At 49.0% G+C, this 21,921-nt stretch overlaps 1 protein-coding gene and 1 long non-coding RNA gene across 2 annotated transcripts; one reads left to right on the forward strand and one right to left on the reverse strand.

Annotated features, from left to right (window-relative positions):
• Positions 1-364: 364 nt before the first annotated feature.
• Positions 365-12,298, forward strand: LOC144114117 (uncharacterized). The gene is made up of 6 exons (XM_077647623.1): positions 365-428; positions 2,213-2,274; positions 2,562-3,077; positions 8,145-8,326; positions 8,377-8,581; positions 12,230-12,298. Exons 1-6 carry the CDS (start codon positions 365-367, stop codon positions 12,296-12,298), a joined length of 1,098 nt encoding a protein of 365 aa, XP_077503749.1.
• A 327-nt stretch (positions 12,299-12,625) lies between these two features.
• On the reverse strand, positions 12,626-14,218 carry LOC144136341 (uncharacterized). The gene is made up of 3 exons (XR_013315597.1): positions 14,134-14,218; positions 13,661-13,754; positions 12,626-13,058 (listed from the first exon to the last, which is right to left on the reverse strand). It is a non-coding gene; the product is annotated as an uncharacterized LOC144136341 (long non-coding RNA).
• Positions 14,219-21,921: the final 7,703 nt, after the last annotated feature.

The following is a 21,921-nucleotide window of genomic DNA, read 5'->3' on the forward strand; positions in this document are numbered from 1 at the left end:
CACTATTTATCGCGACTGAGTGTGTTTTGCTTGTAGGTAAGAGTGTGCACTCTATGGGGCTGCCGGGTAAAATCAAGCCGGCTTAACAACTTGGCGTCCCGCTGTGGGGCACGATGAGTGGCAGGGTTTTGTTGTTGGGACTGAGGGAAGAATGAAAAGTTCAGGGGCCCGTCCACTGGCTCAAGCTGATCCACAATCGCTGCCACTTGCAGATAATCGCTGCCACGGGCAGACAGTATGAGAGTTAAAAGAGATAAGAGAGGAAATAATGAAAGAAAGGACGCGCGTCGCAACGACCGCGTCATCTGAAGTGACGACGACGGTTTAGCAACTGGTACCTCCGGTGACAAGGAGCCCTCGCGACATGTGCGAGAGCCCCTGCATCGCAGCTCAGCAGGGCCAGGCAGCCACCTCATCGTCCCCTTCAGGTGAAGTGACAGCTTTACTGCTACCCTCCGTAGCTCCTTCGCCGTGTACGCGAGTTTGACCTTGAACCGAGGAGAAAGCGCGTGACAGCTATGACGTCACTCAGCCGCCACCGTCGCGTTCATTGTGATCATTGGCGTTGACGGTGTTCTGGACTCCGTCACTTTTGAGGAAAGAAGGGAACTGGGCAAACGTTTCCCACAACCAGCATGTGCTGACATTCTCCGTGGCAGCAAGCGTTGTCCGCGGTAAGGTGCATTATTTACGCCCGATATATAAATGTAAATAAATATAATGTGGACTAGTTCAGCTAATCTAGGATATACAAAGCGATAGATGTCGGCGTTCACTGTGTTCATTGGCGTTGACAATGTTCTAGACTGCGATGGCTTTGAGCAAAGGAATAATAATTGATCTTGGGGGAAAGGAAATAGCGCAGTATCTGTCTCCTATATTGTTTGACACCTGAAACGTGCCGTAAGGGAAGAGAAAAAGGAGGGAGTGAAAGAAGAAAGGAAGAGAGAGGTGCCGTAGTGGAGGGCTACGGAATAATTTCGACCACCTGGGGATCTTTAACGTGCACTGGCATCGCACAGCACACCGGCGCCTTAGCGTTTTACCTCCATAAAAACGCAGCCGCCGCGGTCGGCTTCGAACTCGGGAACTTCGGATCAGTAGCCGAGCGCTCTAACCACTCAGTCACCGCGGCGGGTAACTCCACTGACCCACGGAGCCAGTTGTGCGCCTTCCCTTTCGTGAAAATTAACGGCCTTTGCAAAGTTGTCAACACCAAAGAACTCTATGAGCGCCATCTGCTCACTTGTTTTGTTTGGTTTTTGAGGAAAGGAAATGGCACAGTAACCGTCTCACATATCTCGGTGGACACCGGAACCGCGCCGTAAAGGAATCGATAAAGGAGGAAGGGAAAAAAGAAAGAGAACTGAAAATTGAAACTTCGATTTTGAGGAAAAGCGCGGCACTGCGCTGCGGCGGAACACCTGTGGCTTGGTTAGAGGGAACCGCTCGGTGCTACTAGTGGCGCATGCGCAGTAGTGACTAGGGAGCGAGAGAGGAATATCCGCGGCGAGGGGCACGATGTGACGTCATGTGCCTCCTCGGAGTACCGCCACGGCGAAATCGCAAGTTCGCGGCCAGTAAAGCTTTCGCTCTAAAAAATCGAAGGCCGATTACGGCGCACGGTAATTCGGAATTTAAGCGCAGTTCTTCGCAAGCTGCCTGTTACCGCTTGGCAGGTGTCGTGCTACGTTGCTAGCCACACTCCGGAATCGTCCGGTAGCAGCCGCCTTCCGGCTGTCCATTCCTCTCGCCGTGTCAGGTGGCGCTTCGCTCTGCTACTGCCTGCCAACACGTCAGCTGTCAGGTAGCATGTTACACTGACTACGACGCGGAACGCAGGAACGGGCGAGCTGCGCTCTAGAATAAAATAAACTAAAGAAGTCACTGCAGTTGAACACGAAGCGAAAAGCTTCACCACGTTTGGTAAAGCAGTCGTCGCATAGGCCGGAGAAGAACATTGAATGACCTTCAGCCCAACCACGTTAGCCGTGTATGACCATACGTGGTACAGTTATGGCGTCGAACACTTGGCTCCTGACCTCGACTCATGACCTTTAAGTTGACCTCTGATGTTTGACCTTAGACATTGGGTGACATTTGGGTTCACCTTTGACCTTCAACACATTCAATGGAGGTGTAAGACCATGTGATACTACGTCTAAGCCACGTGGTTGTGTGGGTATATACTCTAGAACGGCTGTCCATCCAGGCGCTCCCATTGACGAGCCTGAGACGCTTGCTAAGCGTCTCAGGCTCAAGACGCTTAGCAAGGCAAGGAACAAGAGGTGCTCGTTATGACATGCATGACTCAAGCCAACAGTGACCGAACCAAAAAGCGTAGGGGATGTTTTTTATAAAATAATTTGTGGTCTTCATCAGTGGGGCTTAATAGGGCAATAACTTCTTAAAGAATCTCTTTGCGACGCTAAACACCCATAAAGAGACGAAACTTTATTAAGATAATTGATTAGAAAGCAGAAGAAAAACAACCATTTGCCGCCGGTGCGGTCCGAAACCCATGACCTCTGAATTTCGCGTCCGGTGCTCTACCGAGCTAGGGCGACGGCTGTCCAGTCTTCTGCTTTCGGTGGTGTATATATGCGTGTCGTAACGATCGCTATGATCGAAAACGCAGCAGATATATCAAGCCGACGTCAAATGGGCATTTTCGGCTCGCAGCGGTGCCTTCCGTCAGCGGTGGCAACCAAGCCACCGCTTCGCCCCCCGGTCCTTCGCGGGTTTCGTTCGAGCAAGCACTGCAGCAGGGCGTTGCGGCCAGCCCGCCGCCGCGCGCCGTCAGCGGCAGCCAGACCCCCGCAGCCGAGCGCAGCGCTCAGCCCAGCGTGGAGCCCAGCGGCTACCGACCCAGCTACGGGGCCGCCGCCGCCGCTGGTGCCGCCAACGTAGCTGCCAGCAGCCCCTGGCCTGCATCCGCGGCAGCCGCCGTGAGCGGCTGTCAGCCGGCAGCAGCTGCCCCACCACCGTCGCCGCCGTGCACGCCGCCCGTTGTGGTGACTGAGCAAACACCCGAAGCTGGCGACCAGACCACGCCCGGCGACGATGTCAAGATCAGGGTGCGTACTGCTTGCCGAAAAGGGCTTCAACTTGAGCCATTTGCTATGTATCTCGTTTAACCTCGTTATAACAAAGTAAAAGTTCGTTCCCGGCTGTTACTTCGTTATATGCAGTGTTGACCGAGTTTCCGAGGGGAATCGTAATTACTTCGTTACATCCATTATTTCGTTATAACTAATGCTGTACAGTTCGTTATGCCAGCGGTCTATATACAGTAGCACCTCTTTACAACGAAGTTGAAGGTTTCCGGCGATTACTTCGTTATAGCTGTAGCTTCGTTATATCCGCCCTAGGCCGAACTTCCACGTGCAAACATAATTTCTTCGTTATATCTGTTGTTTCGTTATAAACCGCTTCGTTACAAAGAGGTTCAACTGTGAGCTTGAAGGCTAGAGGAAAGCTCACCTCTCCAAAACATCGACTTACACGCAAGGTACGAGAACCGAACCCGGGTATAATACAACTGAAGAACGAAGCGGCATGTGCCTCTCGAAAGAGGCCCTCCAGCCAATGGCGATGACTGGTTTTCATGACGCCATGGTTTGTCAATCGTCTTGGACCTGTGTGACATCTCAGGGAGTTTCAGATGAAAGGAGATGAACCACCGTTTAAACAGATTGACAGCGGCGTCCGCAGATTCGGCCGACGCCGTTGGCTGCAAGGCGTCCTTTGTAGGGCATCCGTCGCTTCTTTCTGGAGCTGCAGCCGACTATGCAGGGCTTAGTTTTTACTACTGAAAAGTGGTGTGGGCAGCAAGAATCGTGGTAGTGCATGACGTATAGGGCGCTCTTGAAGAGAAACAAGATTTACTCCGCTGACAAAGTCAAGATCACGAACAACGTTACGGAACCACTACGACTTGCTTCCTTGGTCAACAATGAGGAGGACAAGGCGAGTGGGTGAAATTTAAAAGCGAAGTTTGTGTTGCAACGACCGTATTTAGATGAGTGGTTCGAACCCGACCGCTGCGGTTGCGTTTCGATGCAGGGGAAGCGCTAAGGCGCCCATGTGCTGTGCAATGTCAGTGTAGGTTGAAGATCCCCAGGTGGTCGAAATTATTCCGGAGCCCTCCACTACTGCACCTCTTTCTTCCTGTCCTCTTTCACTCACTCCTTTTTCCCTTCCCTTACGGCGCGTTCCAGGTGCCCACCGATATGTGAGAAAGATACAGCGCCATTTCCTTTCCCCAAAAACCAATTTTCAAATTTCACAGATTCTTCTGTGAGGTTCAGGGCCTCAGTCGTCGCCTGGATAAAGGGTGGCTCAAGCAATAGGTGCGTAGTCAGGTTTAGCCTTTGGGTTCAGTACTTACACACCGGCGGCCGAGTGTTGTCTTGCCACCGTGAGAAATTGTTTTTAAAGCGAAAGCTTTACTGGTCGCAGGTTGAGCTGTTTCGCGTGATACCTGGACAGCCGTGCTGCGCATGAACAAGGAGCAGTGACGACACAGAGCGCATTTCTCTCCCTAATCACTACTGCGCATTCGCCGCTAGTAGCACCGAGCCACAGGTGTCCCGCCGCTGCGCACCGCCGAGCCTTTCCTCAAAATCCAACTTTCAATTTTGTTCTCTCTTTCCTCTTTCCCTGCCTCCTTTATCCCTACCTTCACGGCGCGGTTCGGGTGTCCACCGGGATGAGAGACGTTTACTGTGCCATTTCTTTTCCTCAAAAACCAAACAAAGCAAGTGAGCCGACGGCGTTCATAGAATTCATTGGCGTTGACAACTTTGCAAAGACCGTTCATTTTCATGAAAGGAAAGACGCACAACCGGCTCCGTGGGTCAGTGGAGACCTCAATCTCGCTTTCGCTTTTATAACCTGGATTAGCGGGGCTAATCCAACCCGCCGCGGTGGCTCAGTGGTTAGGGCGCTCGGCTACTGATAAATAATAATAATAATTGGTTTTTGGGGAAAGGAAATGGCGCAGTATCTGTCTCATATATCTTTGGACACCTGAACCGCGCCGTAAGGGACGGGATAAAGGAAGGAGTGAAAGAAGAAAGGAAGAATAGGTGCCGTAGTGGAGGGCTCCGGAATAATTTCGACCACCTGGGGATCTTTAACGTGCACTGACATCGCACAGCACACGGGCGCCTTAGCGTTTTTCCTCCATAAAAACGCAGCCGCCGCGGTCGGGTTCGAACCCGGGAACTCCGGATCAGTAGTCGAGCGCCCTAACCACTGAGCCACCGCGGCGGGGCGGCTACTGATCCGGAGTTCCCCGTTTCGAACCCGATCGCGGCGGCTGCGTTTTTATGGAGACAAAACCCTAAGGCGCCCATGTGCTGTGCGATGTCAGAGAACGTTAAAGATCCCCAGATGGTCGAAATTATTCCGGAGCCCTCCACTACGGCACCTCTTTCTTCTTTCACTCCCTCCTTTATCGCTTCCCTTAGGCGCGGTTCAGGTGTCCAACGATATATGAGACAGATACTCCGCCATTTCCTTTCCCTAAAAACCAGTTATAATTATTATTATTGAGCTAATGCAAATTAATTTTTTTTTGGGGGGGGGGCAGTACCGGTCGCAGTACATGGCGCAGTACCTGTCTCACATATAGGCGGACGCCCGTAAAGCGCCGCAAGGGAAGGGACAAAGGGGGGGGGGGGGGTGAAAGTAGAAAGGAAGAAGTGCCGTAGTGGAGGGCTCCGGAATATTTGCGACCACCTGGGGATCTTTAACGTGCTCTGACATCGAACAGCACACAGGCGCCTTAATGTTTCGCGTCCATCGAAACGCAGCCGCCGCGGTCGGGTTCGAACCTGGGAACACCAGACAGCAGCCGAGCGCCCTAACCACTGAGCCACCGCTATCAGTGTATTGTCTTATTTTATCCATGCGTTATATGGGCTTTTAATCCGAGCGAAATTATGCACTGTCGGGCCCAAATATCCACTCTGGCAAAGTGATGTTTCCTTGGCCTGTAGCTGCAGTTGATTCTTTTAAATTACCCGCCTGCACATTCTCCTTTCACAGAAAGATTCCTGTTATTCATCTTTCGCTGTTAATGGGCGGCTGCGGCGTCTTTCCGACTTCACGAATGCCGAAATTTCCACTGTAGTTCCTTGTGCCGAGCTTCGCCGCCGGGCGCCGGTTTGTTTAATCACGAATAATTAAATTCTTCAAATTTTGTCGCCCCGATCGGGACGATTTCTGTGGGCGACCTTGGACGTGTGACGTCACCAGCTGCATGCCCCTCGACATTTGCTAGGAGTTTGCTCAAGAAGAAGAAAATTATGTCCTTTGTTTTTGATCATTTCACACAACCAGTGGTCTGTCGCTTAGTCTCCAGTTTAGTCAGTCAGAGCGACGAGAGGTTCTGCAACAGTATGCATGACGACTAGCTTCTATCTTGACGCCATACTTTGGGAGAAACCCAGTTTTGGTTTCCGCGTTCCTTGTTTTTCCTCTTTTAAAGGGCTTCTACTCAGGTTTTAATAACAATAATAATTGGTTTTGGGGGAAAGGAAATGGTGCCCCGCCGCGGTGGCTCAGTGGTTAGGGCGCTCGACTACTGATCCGGAGTTCCCGGGTTCGAACCCGACCGCGGCGGCTGCGTTTTTATGGAGGAAAAACGCTAAGGCGCCCGTGTGCTGTGCGATGTCAGTGCACGTTAAAGATCCCCAGGTGGTCGAAATTATTCCGGAGCCCTCCACTACGGACCTATTTGTTCCTCTTTTCTTTCACTCCCTCCTTTATCCCTTCCCTTACGGCGCGGTTCAGGTGTCCAACGATATATGAGACAGATACTGCGCCATTTCCTTTCCACTAAAAACCAATTATTATTATTATTATTATTAAAGGAAATGGCGCAGTATCTGTCTCATATATGGTTGGACAACTGATTGAAAAACGGTTTTTGAGGCACAGAGAAGGGACTCTTAAGAAATGTGATGGGAATGGGAACACAATACCACGTCTAAACACATTCAAAATCGTCCGCAATTACCATATGAGTGGTTCAGAAACTTTGCAAGAAATGCTTCTACAGCTGTGGCGCCATCATGGCCTTGGTTCCCTGAATAAAGAAATTAAGGGAGAGAAATTTTTGTTGAACATCCCGACCACGCAGTGCGGTTCCCTTATTTTGCAATCGTCCCGATCGTCCCTGTCATAGGTGCTCAAGATGGCACAAGGCTCTGAAACACCTTCCGAGGAAAGTACAGGGTCGGTCAGAAGTTCCCAGGCCATAGGGTGTTTTTGAGCTGCATAATCAGGCAGACATGACACCCCCAGACTCAAAATATCTATAGAGGGCGGAAGAGGTATCGTTCTATATACTCTGCGAACCCTGATAGCTTTTTTGGCATCTTAAATGCAACGATATGCCGATGAAAAAAGCAAACCCCGTGGCCCCTGAACTTTTGACCAACCGTGTACATAACCTGGCTCAACCACTACGTTCTCTCGCACAAACACCTGAACCAAATATTTCTACATTGAGCACAGTACCCACAATACCGAGCGAAGGTTGGCGAGCTCTTTCCAGCGACTTTTTCACGCCCGCGCAAATCTCCACCTCGCTCTCCTGCGTATTTCTGTTCAGATCTGTCTGTCAGTTAGATTCAGAAGTAAAGCAGCTACTATGGCCGGTGCCAGTAATAAGCGTCGGTTCAGCGGGTCAGAAAGGCCCCGCTCCCCCCCCCCCCCCCCCTACACACACACACGCCGGGGGAATCCCCGAACGGGACGGCAGCCGGCGGTTGGGCCCAGTGGGTAGGGCTGGTTGAAGAGCGCCGACCTGTGAGCAAGAAACGAGTGGCGAAAGGAGATGGAAAGGCTCGAAGACGCTCAAATTTAAATTTTACTACAGATAAATTCGCTTGCGCAAAACGTTTATAACGTTCTCACTTTAAGGTATTCATGAAGTGCCGTCCTTTAACGGGCTCGCTACAACACACAGGATGCAGGAGGCTTTTCCCATTAATACTCACCGGAACCGGTCCTGCACTGTAGTGTAGACCGAAGACCATTCGGCCTAACTTATGTGACGCTCAACACACGAAACAGTGCATGCCTACTTATTTCTTCATGCCCTGCTCTAATTACCACCAATTACGGCGCAGGAGCTCGAGCGAACCCTGCCCTCTAACTTCCCGCGGCGGCCCGCCCACGGCCAGCTGGGCCGGACCATACAACTTCTTGCCAACCACTTCAGCATTGAGATACCGACTGGCAGCGTCTACCACTACGACGTCGACATCTCCTCGGAGACTGCCCAGGAGACCAAGGTTCCTGAGCAGAATAAGTACGGATGTCTCAGCACGAAGATCAACAGGATTGTCATCGAGCTCCTAGTAAAAAGTACCGGCAAGACCTGGCCAACTGCATCCCGGCTTTTGATGGCCGCAAGAACCAGTACACGCGCCGCCAGGTCAACGTTCGCGAGCGGACATTCACTGTCGACCTCGAGGAAGACCAAAGATCCCAGAAGATTATAATCAAGATACAGTACGCGGCCACAGTGAACCTGGAGGCCCTGCATGGCCTCTTCGAAAAGCGCGTACAAACTGTGCCCCAGGAAGTCCTCCAGGCCATAAACATCGTCTTGAGGCACAGCCCCTCGATCAACCTTGCACCGGTTGGACGCTCGTTCTTCAGACCGCCGGGACCCAACGAGCACAATGACCTCGGAGGAGGCCGGGAGGTGTGGTTTGGCTACTACACGAGTGTTCGACCCGCCCAATGGAAGCCCATGCTTAACGTCGACATGTCAGCAACAGCATTCTACGAGTCGCTTCCACTGGTCGACTTCATGTGCAGGTTCTTAAGCGACAGCCGTCGTGTGTTGACGCCCGCGGACTTCCGGTCATTGCGGGACAACCAGTACGTGCGCCTGAATAGGGAGCTCAAGGGACTCCGTGTCAAAGTGACGCACCTTCCTCACCCGCGCAAGTACAAAGTGGTCAATATCACGAGGGAACCTGCGAAGGACATCTATTTTGAATCAGAAGGTAGTCATATCTCTGTCGCCGACTACTTCCAGAGCCGCTACAGGCGCTTGTCGTACCCGAACTTCCCTTGCGTGCAGAGTGGCAGCCCGACGCATCCGGTCTACACTGGAGGTGTGCGAGCTGGCCGAAGGCCAGCACTGTCGGAAGAAGCTCGACGAGAGTCAGACCGCCGAGATGATCAAGCGCACGGCCAAGCCGCCAGCCAAGCGCTTCCACGAGATTCGTCAGTCTGTGCGCGACATGGTCAGCAGCTCGGACAAGTACCTACGAGAGTTCGGCGTCAAGATCAACACTGAACCCACTCAGGTTGTGGGCAGAGTGCTCGACCCGACGGGGTGGGCAAGTTCCGCAACGTTCCTCCCTGCACGACCGTCGTCGTCGTTGTTGTTTCGTCTAATACGATTTATTCGATTTTAATCTCCTCTTATAGTCGCGAATCTGTAATGTTAATAAATCTGTCAATAAATAATAATGTCATTAAATCTCGTGGACGTGTAGCGCCAGCTCCGTAAATAATGGCATAGGCAAACCTAAGGTTACTAACATCTGCGGTTACTTCTAGTGCGCATGTGGCACGGCTAATAAAAGGCCACACACACCACGACCGTCGACTCGGTGGTCGCGCACCCGCTGGACTTCGGCTCACTTCGGCATCCAGGTACGCGACCTCTTCTCCGCTCTTGTTGCGACTGTCAGCGGGAACAAATGGTCTGCGGTATTTCATACATATCGCTCGAAGTTCCGTTGCCCATGGTTCCATATCCTATAAGCATATTAGAATAAATGGGCCCCCTTCTACTGTACAGGCAGGGGCATATTTGTTTACATTCTTTTTTTCTGGCTGCCCCACCATAACTTTTGTCCGAGTTGAGGCCCTGGGCTGCAGCCGCCCCCCCCCCGCCCCCCCCCCCCTTAATCCATCGCTGCTCAGGAAGTTTATTGACGCACCAAGCCTACATTTTCGAACTGTTTAAGTACCCTGCGCCCCGGCGCCAGTGGTTATTCCCGACTTCCCGACGCAGGCCTACAGCGCCACTTACCAACGGCGCAGCTCGACTACCGCCTTCAGCGTTCAACACACCGCGTCAAGATGTCGCTCCTTTCTGCTCCCCTATAGGGTGCCTCGATGCCCGCGCTTCCGTTTCAGGGCGGGGACACCGACTCTTTTCGCCGCCATCTTGGTTCTTTCCAATTCGGAGGCGCAGGGCGTGCAGATTAACTATCGGGCAGAAAGAAAGGGGCGCGGGCGTATGAGGGCGATACCACCGTTATTTAAATGCAAATTTTCTGCTTTACCATCTATTGAGCATTTTGTTTGCATAAACTGTTCAGTTCCAGAGTGGTTGTGGCGACACTTTTCGCGTGCATCACAACCTGATGTTGGCAAGATTTGCATCTGAGGTTACCCCTTTTTATTTACTCATTTCACTCGTACACGTCATACAAACATTACTGGAATTGCACACTTGGATGAAATTTATTGTTTGCAGTACTTTCGTAACAATTTTGTTTCTTATTGTGTGTTTCCGGTCAGATTTATAAAACTAGGAGAAAAATGAGGAGACGCCGCGTAAGTTCGCCGAAAGCAGCTCACGTCCTAACGGAAGAGCAAGAAATGCACTAAAAACAGTCTTCAACAATCAAACACGTTTTATTTGTAAAATAATCACTCATACTCCACGTTATGAGGTCTCAACGAGGTTATAAGGCTGAAATGTAATTGCCTTACTGGAGGCTCCTACCTGCTACAGTCTTGCTAGCGTAACACTCAGCTGGCTTTTCTGGAGTGTTAAGCCATCGCAGATAGATCTGAAGCCTTGTGGACACAAAGCGCTGAAGAAGTTTTTCGATCACATCTTTGTGCTGACAACATGGGTTTTCCGGCAAGGTTACATTGTTTGCAATAATTTCCTTCAGTGCTTTCAATGGTGTTCTTAGATGGCTCAGATTTTGAGCCTCAGCAAAGGACTTGAAGGCGCTCTCACATTTTAAAACAAAGTCCAGCACTTGTCTGCTTGCATAAATTAAATTCCTGCCACCTTTAACATATTCCTTTAGTTGAGTAAGGTGGTGTTCCGGTCCAGGTTCTTCTGCCACTAGCATGCGCATGCATAGCAGTGATCCACAGTGCGGACAATCGGTTTTAACAAGAAGCCCGCCAAGTGGGCGAGCACATCTTCCTCAAGAGAAGACACTTCCTCTAAGTCAAGAACGAAGTCTCTTCTCTCATCGCTCTCTTCCGACTGGATGATACTTTGAAACTGTTTAATTTCTGGTGAGAGCAAATCGACAAGGTAGGTGCTGTCATCGATTGTGTATCCAGACGCTTTCGGTACCTTGAGGAACTGGCTCACCGACACTATTCTTAGTGCGTTTTTCAAATCGTAAGCACTCGGTACTGGACTCATCATTCGTACTACAGAGAACAGGTTTTCAAGGCAGTCTTGAGCGAGCCTTCCAGTCAGCACAAATGTGTACCCGCGCTCGTTAATAAGAGCAGCATGTAGTTTCATTACCACTTCCGTTGACATCAAGACGCCAGACTGGCATGGCTTCCATACACCCTTGACGCCAATGTTGAGACCCCTGATCACATCTGAAGCAAGACTCAGAGTTGATATGGCTTGCTTGTATTTTGCGTCATCGAGATGGCTCAAAGCAACTACGGGATGGCGAGCTGTCATGAGCGTGTACCATTGAAAGATAAGCTCAAAGAACCATGCTGTTGTTTCAGCTTCAGGAGGAAGCATTTTTTTTCAATCCAGAACCGAATAACTGGTGGTACCTCTCTGAAAAACTGTACGGCAATGCCAACCTTCATTTTCGTGAAGTGGCCATTTGATATGTGAACATCACTAAGGTTTGAGGCCACCTGTAGCTGGTCATCTCGCTGCAGCTCAATCACACGTTCAACATGCTGTATCGAAACATGAGCACTTGGTAATCCATACTTGGATACAATGTCATCACTAAGGCGCATAGTGTCCTTTCGCACAAGGTGCCCTCTTAGGTTTTTGAGGACATGCGCAGGGTCCGGCATAAAGTGAAGTTCCTTTTGTTCATCACAAGGGTGTGGTACACTGCATGTAGTCACTGAATTGCGTGAACAGGAGAGATTTAAAGTCCGCCACATGGCACGGTTTGACGAACCCATGTCACAGGTTACACATAACACACGCAGCGATATTTGTGTGCAGAGACGTATCAAGTGGGACACGAAGTCTTTCAGCGTGTCTCCAGAAACATACGCCCCGGTGAAGTGGTAGGCGATCACCTGCTTCCATCGGGTGTTCATTCCACCAACCATAAAGACAAGTGCATGGTTAGCAGGTTGGTCACTCTCTGGAAGCGTTGTCGTTCCAAGGAATGCATCACTGCCACGGTCAAGTTCGAGTCCCCTTCTTATTTCCATTTCGTCCAAAAATAAAACACAGTCCTTCTCAATGTCTGTCATTGCTGCAACCTTTGTTTCCATGATGTCAAATATCTCTTTAAGCACACCAGGTTGAAATGAAAGATGTTGAAGCCGCCTACAAAGAGTTCTTCTAGAAGGCAAAGGATTGCCCTGCTCTAACAAAACGTCATAGCCTGTTGAGCCGCAGGCAAACTTGAGCTGGAGAGCCTTCTTCACAGTCTCGGCACTCCACACGCACCCCTTTCTGTTCCGCTTATGCAAGGCAGACTTCTGATCCTCATTTAGAAACTTCATGTTTGAAGTCAAAGCAGACATGTTTTCTTGAAGACGCTTTGTTCGTTTTGCTTCTTTCTTTAGTTTCTTCTTGGAACGTAACAGCTGCTCATTGAGTGCAGTATTCTTCTTTTGCAAGTCCTGCAATTTCTTGATCAGCTCGCTTGGTTGCAGAGAAAAGACATCAGCGGACTCCGTCACTGTCTTGCACTGCTCAGCAATATCGGAGTCACTACTGTCACAATCCCCTTGTGCAATAGACGAACTCTCTGAAGCATCGACGACAAGGGTCGTGGGCAGCGTTCGCTGACACGGAGGCTTTCTATGCCTGGGCCGAGCTGCAAAAGTGAAAATTACAAATATCAATAATTATGAAAATTCTGTATATCTAAAACCACCTAGATTAAGCTTCGAAGCTTGTGTGCAGTTAGTGCAGCCTCAGTATCTACTACACAAACAAGTGGCGAAAAAATGAGGACAACACCTTTGAGAAAAAAGTCGTAACCAATGGGAGCAATAAGTTCATAAAAAACAACAATGAATCCACCCTGAAAGCAGACGGCCCACAGAGCTTGTTACCCATGAGAGCCACGTGATTAAGGAACTGGCAATGACAACACAATAAGTGCATATCATGGGAAGCACAAGACCCCTGCTGCTAATAATTTGTAATAGTTTTGACCTAATTAAGGATTCAATAATCAGTGAGTCCAATAGAGTAATAAAATATACGCTTGCATATTACAAACACGCGTGTAAGTTCCGCCGATCTTCTACATAATGAGCAATACATGCAATGCAACATATGCACACTCCTTGAGCAAAGCTTAAACGAGTGCAGTCTGCGGAAAACAAACACGAAAAATTCGCGCGACTGCAAACTTTATAAGATTTTTCACAATAGCAAAAGATAAAAAACAACAAATTCATGTTTACGTACGCCTAAAATCGAAGAGAGTAGGCAAGGCGTTCCATTTGAGCAGCCGTCGTCCATCCAGACGATTTAATTCATATTGATCCTGCCCAAAGTGGAGCTGTAAGAATGAAAAAAGAAGCACAGCATGTCATTGAAAGATGAGGTGGCAAGCAGAATCGTAAAGGCACTTTCTTCACACACACCCCAGTCGACGAATAAATAAACCCCTCATGCCTATCGAGATCAATGCACGAACTCGGAAACGAACCGAGTTTATAAGCGCCCCAATACTTCAAGATAGAAAAAAAAATGCGCAGTTCACACGTCTAGAAAAAACCTACGCCGTTGCAACGAGTCAAACACGGCGATCGCACCATACTGCAGCGTGATCACTACAAAAGGCACGCCAACATATGCATGCTGCTGTATTGAGATGATGAAAAGCAATAGAAAATGACATTATTCATAATAGTGTATCACAAAATCATGAGCCTTACCTCACATATCTTAGTTGTATCCGTCGGTTCCCAGCCGTCACGTTTTACTTGCGCTGCCTATTTCTTTCTTCGTTCAGCATCGCGGGGGAAACGAAATACCCGCTGCACTTTTGCGCTCGATCCAGTGCACAGAGCGGCACAACAGCCCGTCATGTTTCGTTAATAAGCGCGCACATCCCAAGAGACCACATAAAACACGAGCTCTCGCACCGCAACACCACAAAGACAGCAAATAGAACGCGACGCGCTTCCGTTCAGCTCGACGGCCGGCGGGAAAGAACCAACATGGCGCAGAGGCGGCGCGGAGTGCTACAAAGTGTGTCCCCACCCTGAAAAGCGGCGCTGGCATCGAGGCACCCTACTCCCCTAGCGGTTGCGTGGAGGTGTGTTCTTAATCCTGCTGGTTGGTTGGTTGTAAAACTTTATTTCCAGCGGATATAGAGGAGCGACACGAAGTCGCCCCCCGCTTAAACGGCGGCCGCTATCCCTTGGGCAGCGGCGGCGTCTTCAGCCAGCTGGAGGAGCTTGATCTGTATCCCCGGGTCGGGGCTGAGCAATAGAGCCTCCCAATGAGCAGAGTCGGTAATGAAGTGACTCGCGGGTAGGGACTGCGGGCAGTTCCAGATCATATGATTTAGATCGGCTTTCGCATCACAATTTTTGCATTTGTTTGAGTAGAGTCCTTCCGAATAGAAGCTACACAATTGGGGATTTGGATAGGTGTTAGTTTGAAGTTTACGCCAGGCTTTGGCCTGTTGCTTGGAGAGCGTTTTATCTGCTGGGTGGAATTTGAGTCTTGCAAGCCTTTAGTGCTGCAGGATTTATCTGTAAGAAAACAACCTGTCCTTGCCAGAGTATAGGGCGGGTGGGCTGCACGACCCAGCTCGGCGGGACAGTTCTCGAGCTAGGTTATGAGCCGCCTCATTACCAGCAAGGGAAGCATGAGCAGGCGTCCAAATTAGGCGAATGCGCCGCGTGGGCTGATAATTGGAAGCTTTTCCCTGTCTACGATGCGTTCATTTCGTGCATCGATGATTGCACAGCCGCAAACAAAATTTATTGCACGTTTATATCTTACAAAGCCGTAGGGTGGCAGGCTAACCTTCCGATTAAACGATTACTGCATTGGCCCACAGTCAGCTTAGTTTATTTATTTATTTATTTATTTATTAGTTACCTGCATCGCCCCGCAGGGCATTAAAGCAGGGGGTACAGACTTCATTTATAGGTATAAAGCAATTATTGCAGTGCATGGAAAAATGCTTCGTTAGATGTAATACATACAATGCTCGATGGCAAACTGTTCCCGTCCCGAACAGTTCTAACAAAAAAAGAATAACGCAAGACGTCACCCTTGCAAGAAAATTCTGTGACCTTCAAGCAGTGGTCCAGTCGCTTTGAAATATAATGAGGAGCCTGGATATATTGTTCGCGGTTTATGTCAGTTTTTGAATAATAAATCTCATGGAGAAATTTCAATCTGATGTACCTTCTACGGTCCTTCAACTCTTGCCAGTTAACTTTTCGTTTGCTTTCCGTCATACTAACTTGCCAGTTATAATTACCAAGAACAAATCTAACTGCCCTATTCTGAATTTTCTCTAATTTTCCTACACACTCGGATGTGTGTGGGTCCCAGCAAACACATCCATATTCAAGTATGGAGCGTACATAACTGAAATACAGCTGTCTTTTTAAGTTACATGGTAAATGGCTAAAATTCCGCCGTAGAAAACCCAAACGTAATGCTGCCTTATTCGCAATATAATTAATGTGCTTATTCCATCGTAAGTCCGATGTAAAAAAGACGCTTAGATATTTAAATGACTTGCTTATGTTGAGAGTAAAATCATTAATTCTATACCTATACGGATGATTAGCACGTTTTCTTGTGAAGGTGACGTGAACAGTTTTCGAACATGTTCGAACATGTGCCCTGCGCCCCGGCGCCAGTGGTTATTCCTGACTTCCCGACGAGGGCCTACAGCGCCACTTACCAACGGCGCAGCTCGACTACCGCCTTCAGCGTTCAACACACCGCGTCAAGATGTCGCTCCTTTCTGCTCCCCTAGCGGTTGCGTGGAGGTGTGTTCTTAATCCCTCTGATGGAAGCTTTTCCCTGTCTACGATGCGTTCATTTCGTGCATCGATGATTGCACAGCCGCAAACAAAAATTATTGCACGTTTATATCTTACAAAGCCGTAGGCTGGCAGGCTAACCTTCCGATTAAACGATTACTGCATTGGCCCACAGTCAGCTTAGTTATCGAGTGAATGATAGAAATTCGGCTTTGGAAGAGGCTAACTCCGTGTTTCATTACTGCTCTGCAATGTGGTGCATGTACTGCCGGCAATAGTCGACAAGACGCTGGCGCGACTGCAAGGAGTGGAAGAGGCGGTTTCATTGTGTGACGTCACACATGAACGCGAGAATTACGAAAAATGAGGAAGGAGCAAGAGGCCAGTGAGACTGTCAGATGTACGCCAAAGGTAAACTTTGAGCTTTACTGTATTTGTACACGACTGATGCTTGTTAGTACGCAGTGAAGCAGTGCTTTTTTTTTTCGGTGCAATTTATATATGTTCGATGTAAACTTCACGATGAAGACGTTTCTGATACCCGGACTGGCTGTTTCACGGTCACATTCTGCCAATACGTTCAGCTTGCCCTTCACGCGTAGTACATGTGGAGCGCATGCTCTCGCAGGCACGGTCGTGCAAATAACGCATCAGTTCAAGAAATATGGCTGAAACAAGTAAAAAAAATCAAGTTAATGTGACCCTGAGAAAAAAAAAGTTGGTCTGCACCGGTAGAAGTGGTTTCTCTCGCTGAACAAGGCGCTTTTATAATCTGGAAGAGGTAAGAAAATTTGGCGGTGGTTTAGCTCTGGTTAAACCTGGAGTGACATGATAGCTACATCTGGCCGAGTGGAACGCGCTGAGTTGAATTGCAAAGTCAGTATTTCGCCGCTCCGTTTGGCTGGGCGTTCCTTCTTCATCTTCGTTCCACTTGACACAGCGCATGTGCACACCTGTGGCAGCTCGGTTTCGCCCAACGTTACTAGACTAGGTTCCTAGTCTATTAACGTTGGGTAGCTGCTCCGCACCACGTGACCAACCACGTGACAGCGTGGTGGCGCCGCCACGCTGAAGGCTCGAAATGCTAGCGTAATGTAGCTATCGCTACAAAAGAATACAAGGGGAGGGGGTGGCACCAACGGCCCTTTTCGCATGCAAGCTGTGGTGACGTCAAGACAGCAAGACAGTTTGAAACGCGGATCCCTGAGGCTAGGCTACACCGTCATTTACTTCTAGCGCTCATCACAGAGTCCTTTTCGGCCTTCACCTCACGAGTCCGAATCGAGTGGCGGGAATAAAGGTTCTACTTTTAAATACAACTTTCTCACAATAAACGCGCATTTTGCTGTCAACAAACATCAACATAACCAGAAAGCGCCGCACAATCGATTTTTACCCAGGAAAAAATTGGATGGAGTTTTCAATCTTCCAGTATTTGCGTTACAGTGAACTCTTGTTATTGCAACTCTCTTGATTAGAGGAGCCGCTTAATTTGAACTGACGCTTTGGTGCCGTCACCATCGAGAGCATTAGAAAGCCTCCCGCTAATACGAACAGATTTTCAGTTTCCTCCGAGTTCAAGCTCGGCGCCTGGCTTTAAAAGGGCGCCCGCGAAACGAACTTTTGTAGTCAAAGTTCTGCAAAACAAACCCTACGGCACGTGGTTGTCGCATCAGAGTGACGTGGCGTCATCGGGCGCTATCAGTTCGTTTCCTTCGAAGCATGCGCTTAACAAGGGGCATGTTCAGGTGCCTGCACTAGCGCTGCTCCCGCTGCTGTTAAACGGGCTCTGCTTCACCGTGAAACTTTCCTTCAACGCAGATTTTCATGCGCACGCTGGCTACAGAAATACAAGTGAGCATTTGAAAAGAATACAGCACTATAATGGTGTTCATGGGAGGAAGATTTTTTTTTTCTATCGGAGTCTTCGAGCCCTTTTGTCTGCAAGCCCTAGATTGCTGTCTCATTCTATTAATTCTCTTACGCTGTATCCCAAACAAGCTGACTCTAAATCAAAGGTGACTATCGGTACAGTGTTCTACGTTCTTATCTTACCGTACAGGGATTGTAAAAACCCGTCGCCCATGGCCATCCAATTCCTGTGTATGGGCTTCATACATCTGCAATATGACGCGGTGCAGGGGTGACCCTTAATTGTTCTATGGATTGCTGATTCTTCACGCACCGAACAAATAAAACAACTTCTGTCTGTATAATAGACGCGTAAAGAAACCTTATATACCTCGTTCGCACAATTCCCTGAGCGTTTCAAGGCACTGCTTGTGAGCGAGGCGAGCTTCGCTTCACAGCTCTGAGGAACGGCTCCTCACTATGCTCTCTCTCTGTCTTTCTCTCTTTTGCACAATTGTAATCTTGAATGGTCACAGCTGTTTACTCACTGGCGAAGAAAAATCACGCCTAAAAAACCGCTCCTCGAGGCTTGAACCAAGCTACAACCAAACTTCCCGCGAATTTTATCCCGTACAGCGTGTCAGCCATGGTGCCAGCCGTCGTCTGTTACGGCGGCACGGGATGGGTGGCGCTGCCTTCCAGGCGCGTCTCTTGCGCATTCAAACAGCGCGGTTCTTCACTACGAACTGATTCCAACTAGGCCGAAATCTTACGTTGCCCGTGAGGGCCACGCCAGTCTCGCCTGCAAGGATGGAAATCGCTTTTTGAGGAGAGGAAATGGTGTCCGCCGATATATGAGACAGATACAGCGTCATTTCCTTTCCCCCAAAACCAATTATTATTATTAAGAAGAGGAAATGGCGCAGTAACGTCACACACCGCTCGGTGGACACCTTAACCGCGCCTTAAGGGAAGGTACAAAGGAGAAACGAAACAAGAAATAGAGGAAAAGGTGTCATGGTGGAGGGCTACCGAATAATTTCGAACACCTGGGGATCTTTAACGCGCACTTTCATCTGTACAGCACACGGGTGCTTTTTGCGTTTCGCCTCCATCGAAACACGGCTGTCGGGGAAAATAGGCACAAAGGCGCGTCGGCAAGCGCACGGAAGAGGAGTGGGAGAGCAGTGCAACGCTGGGGTTGGATTCATTCACCTCAATAGGGTGACACCGCACAGCGCATCGCGTTGGCGTGGCGACCTGAGTCGGCGCTCCTATCTACGTTACTCCGTGAGTCACGCTTCGAACCAGTTTCCCACTCTGTAGGATCGAAGAACACTGATTTCACCAGAGTGTGGTAACGTGATGGGCACACGCACAGCTTAGTTTGGCTCCATCGAAGGGGGGTCTAGAGATTCGAGCGCAGGTGGAGAGGGAAATAGAGAGGGAAAGAGGCTGGCAGCCTGTGTTACACAAATCATTTTAGACAAAAAGGTGCAGTTATAGTCAAGAAAGAACTTCGTACATACAGAATGAAAATAAGAAAAATATTGCAAACTATAGAGACATCAACTAATCTCTTCCCTGGGAGGCGGGAAAGAGCAAGAAAAAAAAAAAGCTTCTGAATGGCTTAGAGCCTTTTTGGATTTGGGGAAGCTGGGAACTTTCTTTAATCGTAAAGGCTGCCGGGGGGGACTTTGCACTATGTTTCCCATTTCTATTGGGCAGCCTTGGAACTTCCTGCCCTTCCCTGCCCTGCCCTGCCTTGTCAAATCGAAATTGCAAATCCTTATGTCATCGGTACTAGTATGCCCGAGTCTGTAAATTTACCGTCAGCAACAAAGAAAAGCGAACAAGAGAATTTAACCACGAAGAGCAAAATGACAAGCTCCTAAGATCACCTCAATACTAACAGAGGAGAATTTCAGTTAGAAGGCGCGAAGACGGTCCATTAGAACTGTTACTCAACCTCACTTGTGTTTCCCCTCCAGGAGCTAATACGTTAGTGCTTTTGTTCGGAACTTCAGTTTTCTTGTTCGCGTTTCGTTCGTTGCTGATGGTACGTCAAGCAAGATCTTTTTATTTTCACCATAATCTCATGGTCCGTTTTGGTCAGTTGTCGATACCGATAAAATCCGCCAGGATGGCTCAGAGGTTAGAGCAGGGTGGTAAAGGTGAGCCCGAAAAGTGGTCCAGGGCAAGGCGCTAACATCTTCCAACTCTCATCTAGGATATGAATTTCTAATTGCACTAAGTGCATATATCACCGCGACGTTTGAGCAGAATGTTTCGGTTATCATATTTTGTAGTTCGGAGTGCAGCGTTTTTCATGGATTACGGTCGCGCATGGGCGCGAACGTGCGCAATATTGCATCTTCATTCTTAAAATATTGCAGCAGACGACCCCTTCTGGGCGTCAATATATCAAGAATAATGTTACTAAAGGTAAACGTGCTCTGGGCCGGTTTACGCGAGTAGGCAATAAAAACTTTGGCATGCCTCGCGACATGTTACTGTTTCTCTATAAGGCTTATATGAGACCGATTCTGGAATCTGGTTGCGTCCTGTTCTCTGGTAGCGCAAGTTGCAAACTGCAGCCCTTAGCCTTACTGGAAAGGTGTGCCCTACGGCTCTGCTTCGGGCTCCCAAAATCAGCTTCAAACGCTGACCTTTATCTAGAAGCCCGTATCCCGGATCTCTATTCCAGCATCCAACTTCTAACGGTGCGTACTTTCCTTAGGTCCTTTCACCCGGCTCCCGGCGTTAATACTCCCATATTTCTAACCCATTTACACCTGTTTCGCTAATCATTGGCCACGTTATCAGCTTCCGCAAGTTATGTTCACGAGAACCTGTTAGCCCGCTTCAGGTCGATCTGATCTCCTTGCAACGAGTCGCTGATACGCAGGCTGACCCCGTCTTCTATTACGACCATATATTTCCGTTCCATGCTAAACATGCGCCCTCAAATATCCTAAATGGTCTTGTTGCTGAATACCTACAGAATTTTGTTCGTCATACTGTTCTCTCCACTGATGCCTCTGGGAGCGGTAAGAAGGCGGCGATTAAGCTATATTCGCAGGATCTGGCTTGGAGCTATTCCGTTCGTATCCCTGATTATACTCCTACATTCTTTGCAGAGGTTTTGGCTTTTGGTTTGGCTCTTCTCAAAATCCTGAGCCATGTAGCATGGGCTCTTATCCTTGCCACACTGCCTTTCATTTTAGTCTCTCTCCAAACTTCCGATAAATATCTATTTAATCGTTCCCTTAAGTTTTCTCTTCCGCGCACAGTGAGCGAGGTCCGTTCTGTCTGGGTACCTAGTCGTTCTGGTGTCTATTTTGGCAAGGTCAGCTCTCAGCACCCCTGTAATCCATCCCGTCGCTCATCGAATTGCTTTGGGGACTTCTCGTTTCCAGCGGTTCCAACATATATCAGCCAGCTTGAGTGATCAGTTGATCAATAGCCATGATTTTCAACACTTAAAGCACCTATGAAATGCCCGGTCGTATAAATCAATTCTGTGTTAGGCGTCACTGACTCTTCTGCAATGCATAATCCCTCGCATAAATTTGTACTTATGCAGATGCGGGCTCGCTACGACAAACCCTTATGAGTCATGTGGGGAAGTTGAAACAATACAACATTTTCTCCTCTCTTGCCGGCGGTTTGCATTTCAGAGAAAGCAGTATTTATAGGTCGCTCTTGCGACGTTAGGAATCCCTCTTCCAGCTCTTTTCTCGTTCGGTGCGAGCGCCAAGGGATTCTCGTTAAGTAGTGTTCGCGGCTGCCTTCGTGATTACATTATTGCAACTGGTCGGTTACCACGTTATCTGCGCATAAAATGCTGCCGCGTGT

This window comes from Amblyomma americanum, chromosome 1 (genome assembly GCF_052857255.1).
Source record: "Amblyomma americanum isolate KBUSLIRL-KWMA chromosome 1, ASM5285725v1, whole genome shotgun sequence".
Lineage (NCBI taxonomy): Eukaryota > Metazoa > Arthropoda > Arachnida > Ixodida > Ixodidae > Amblyomma > Amblyomma americanum.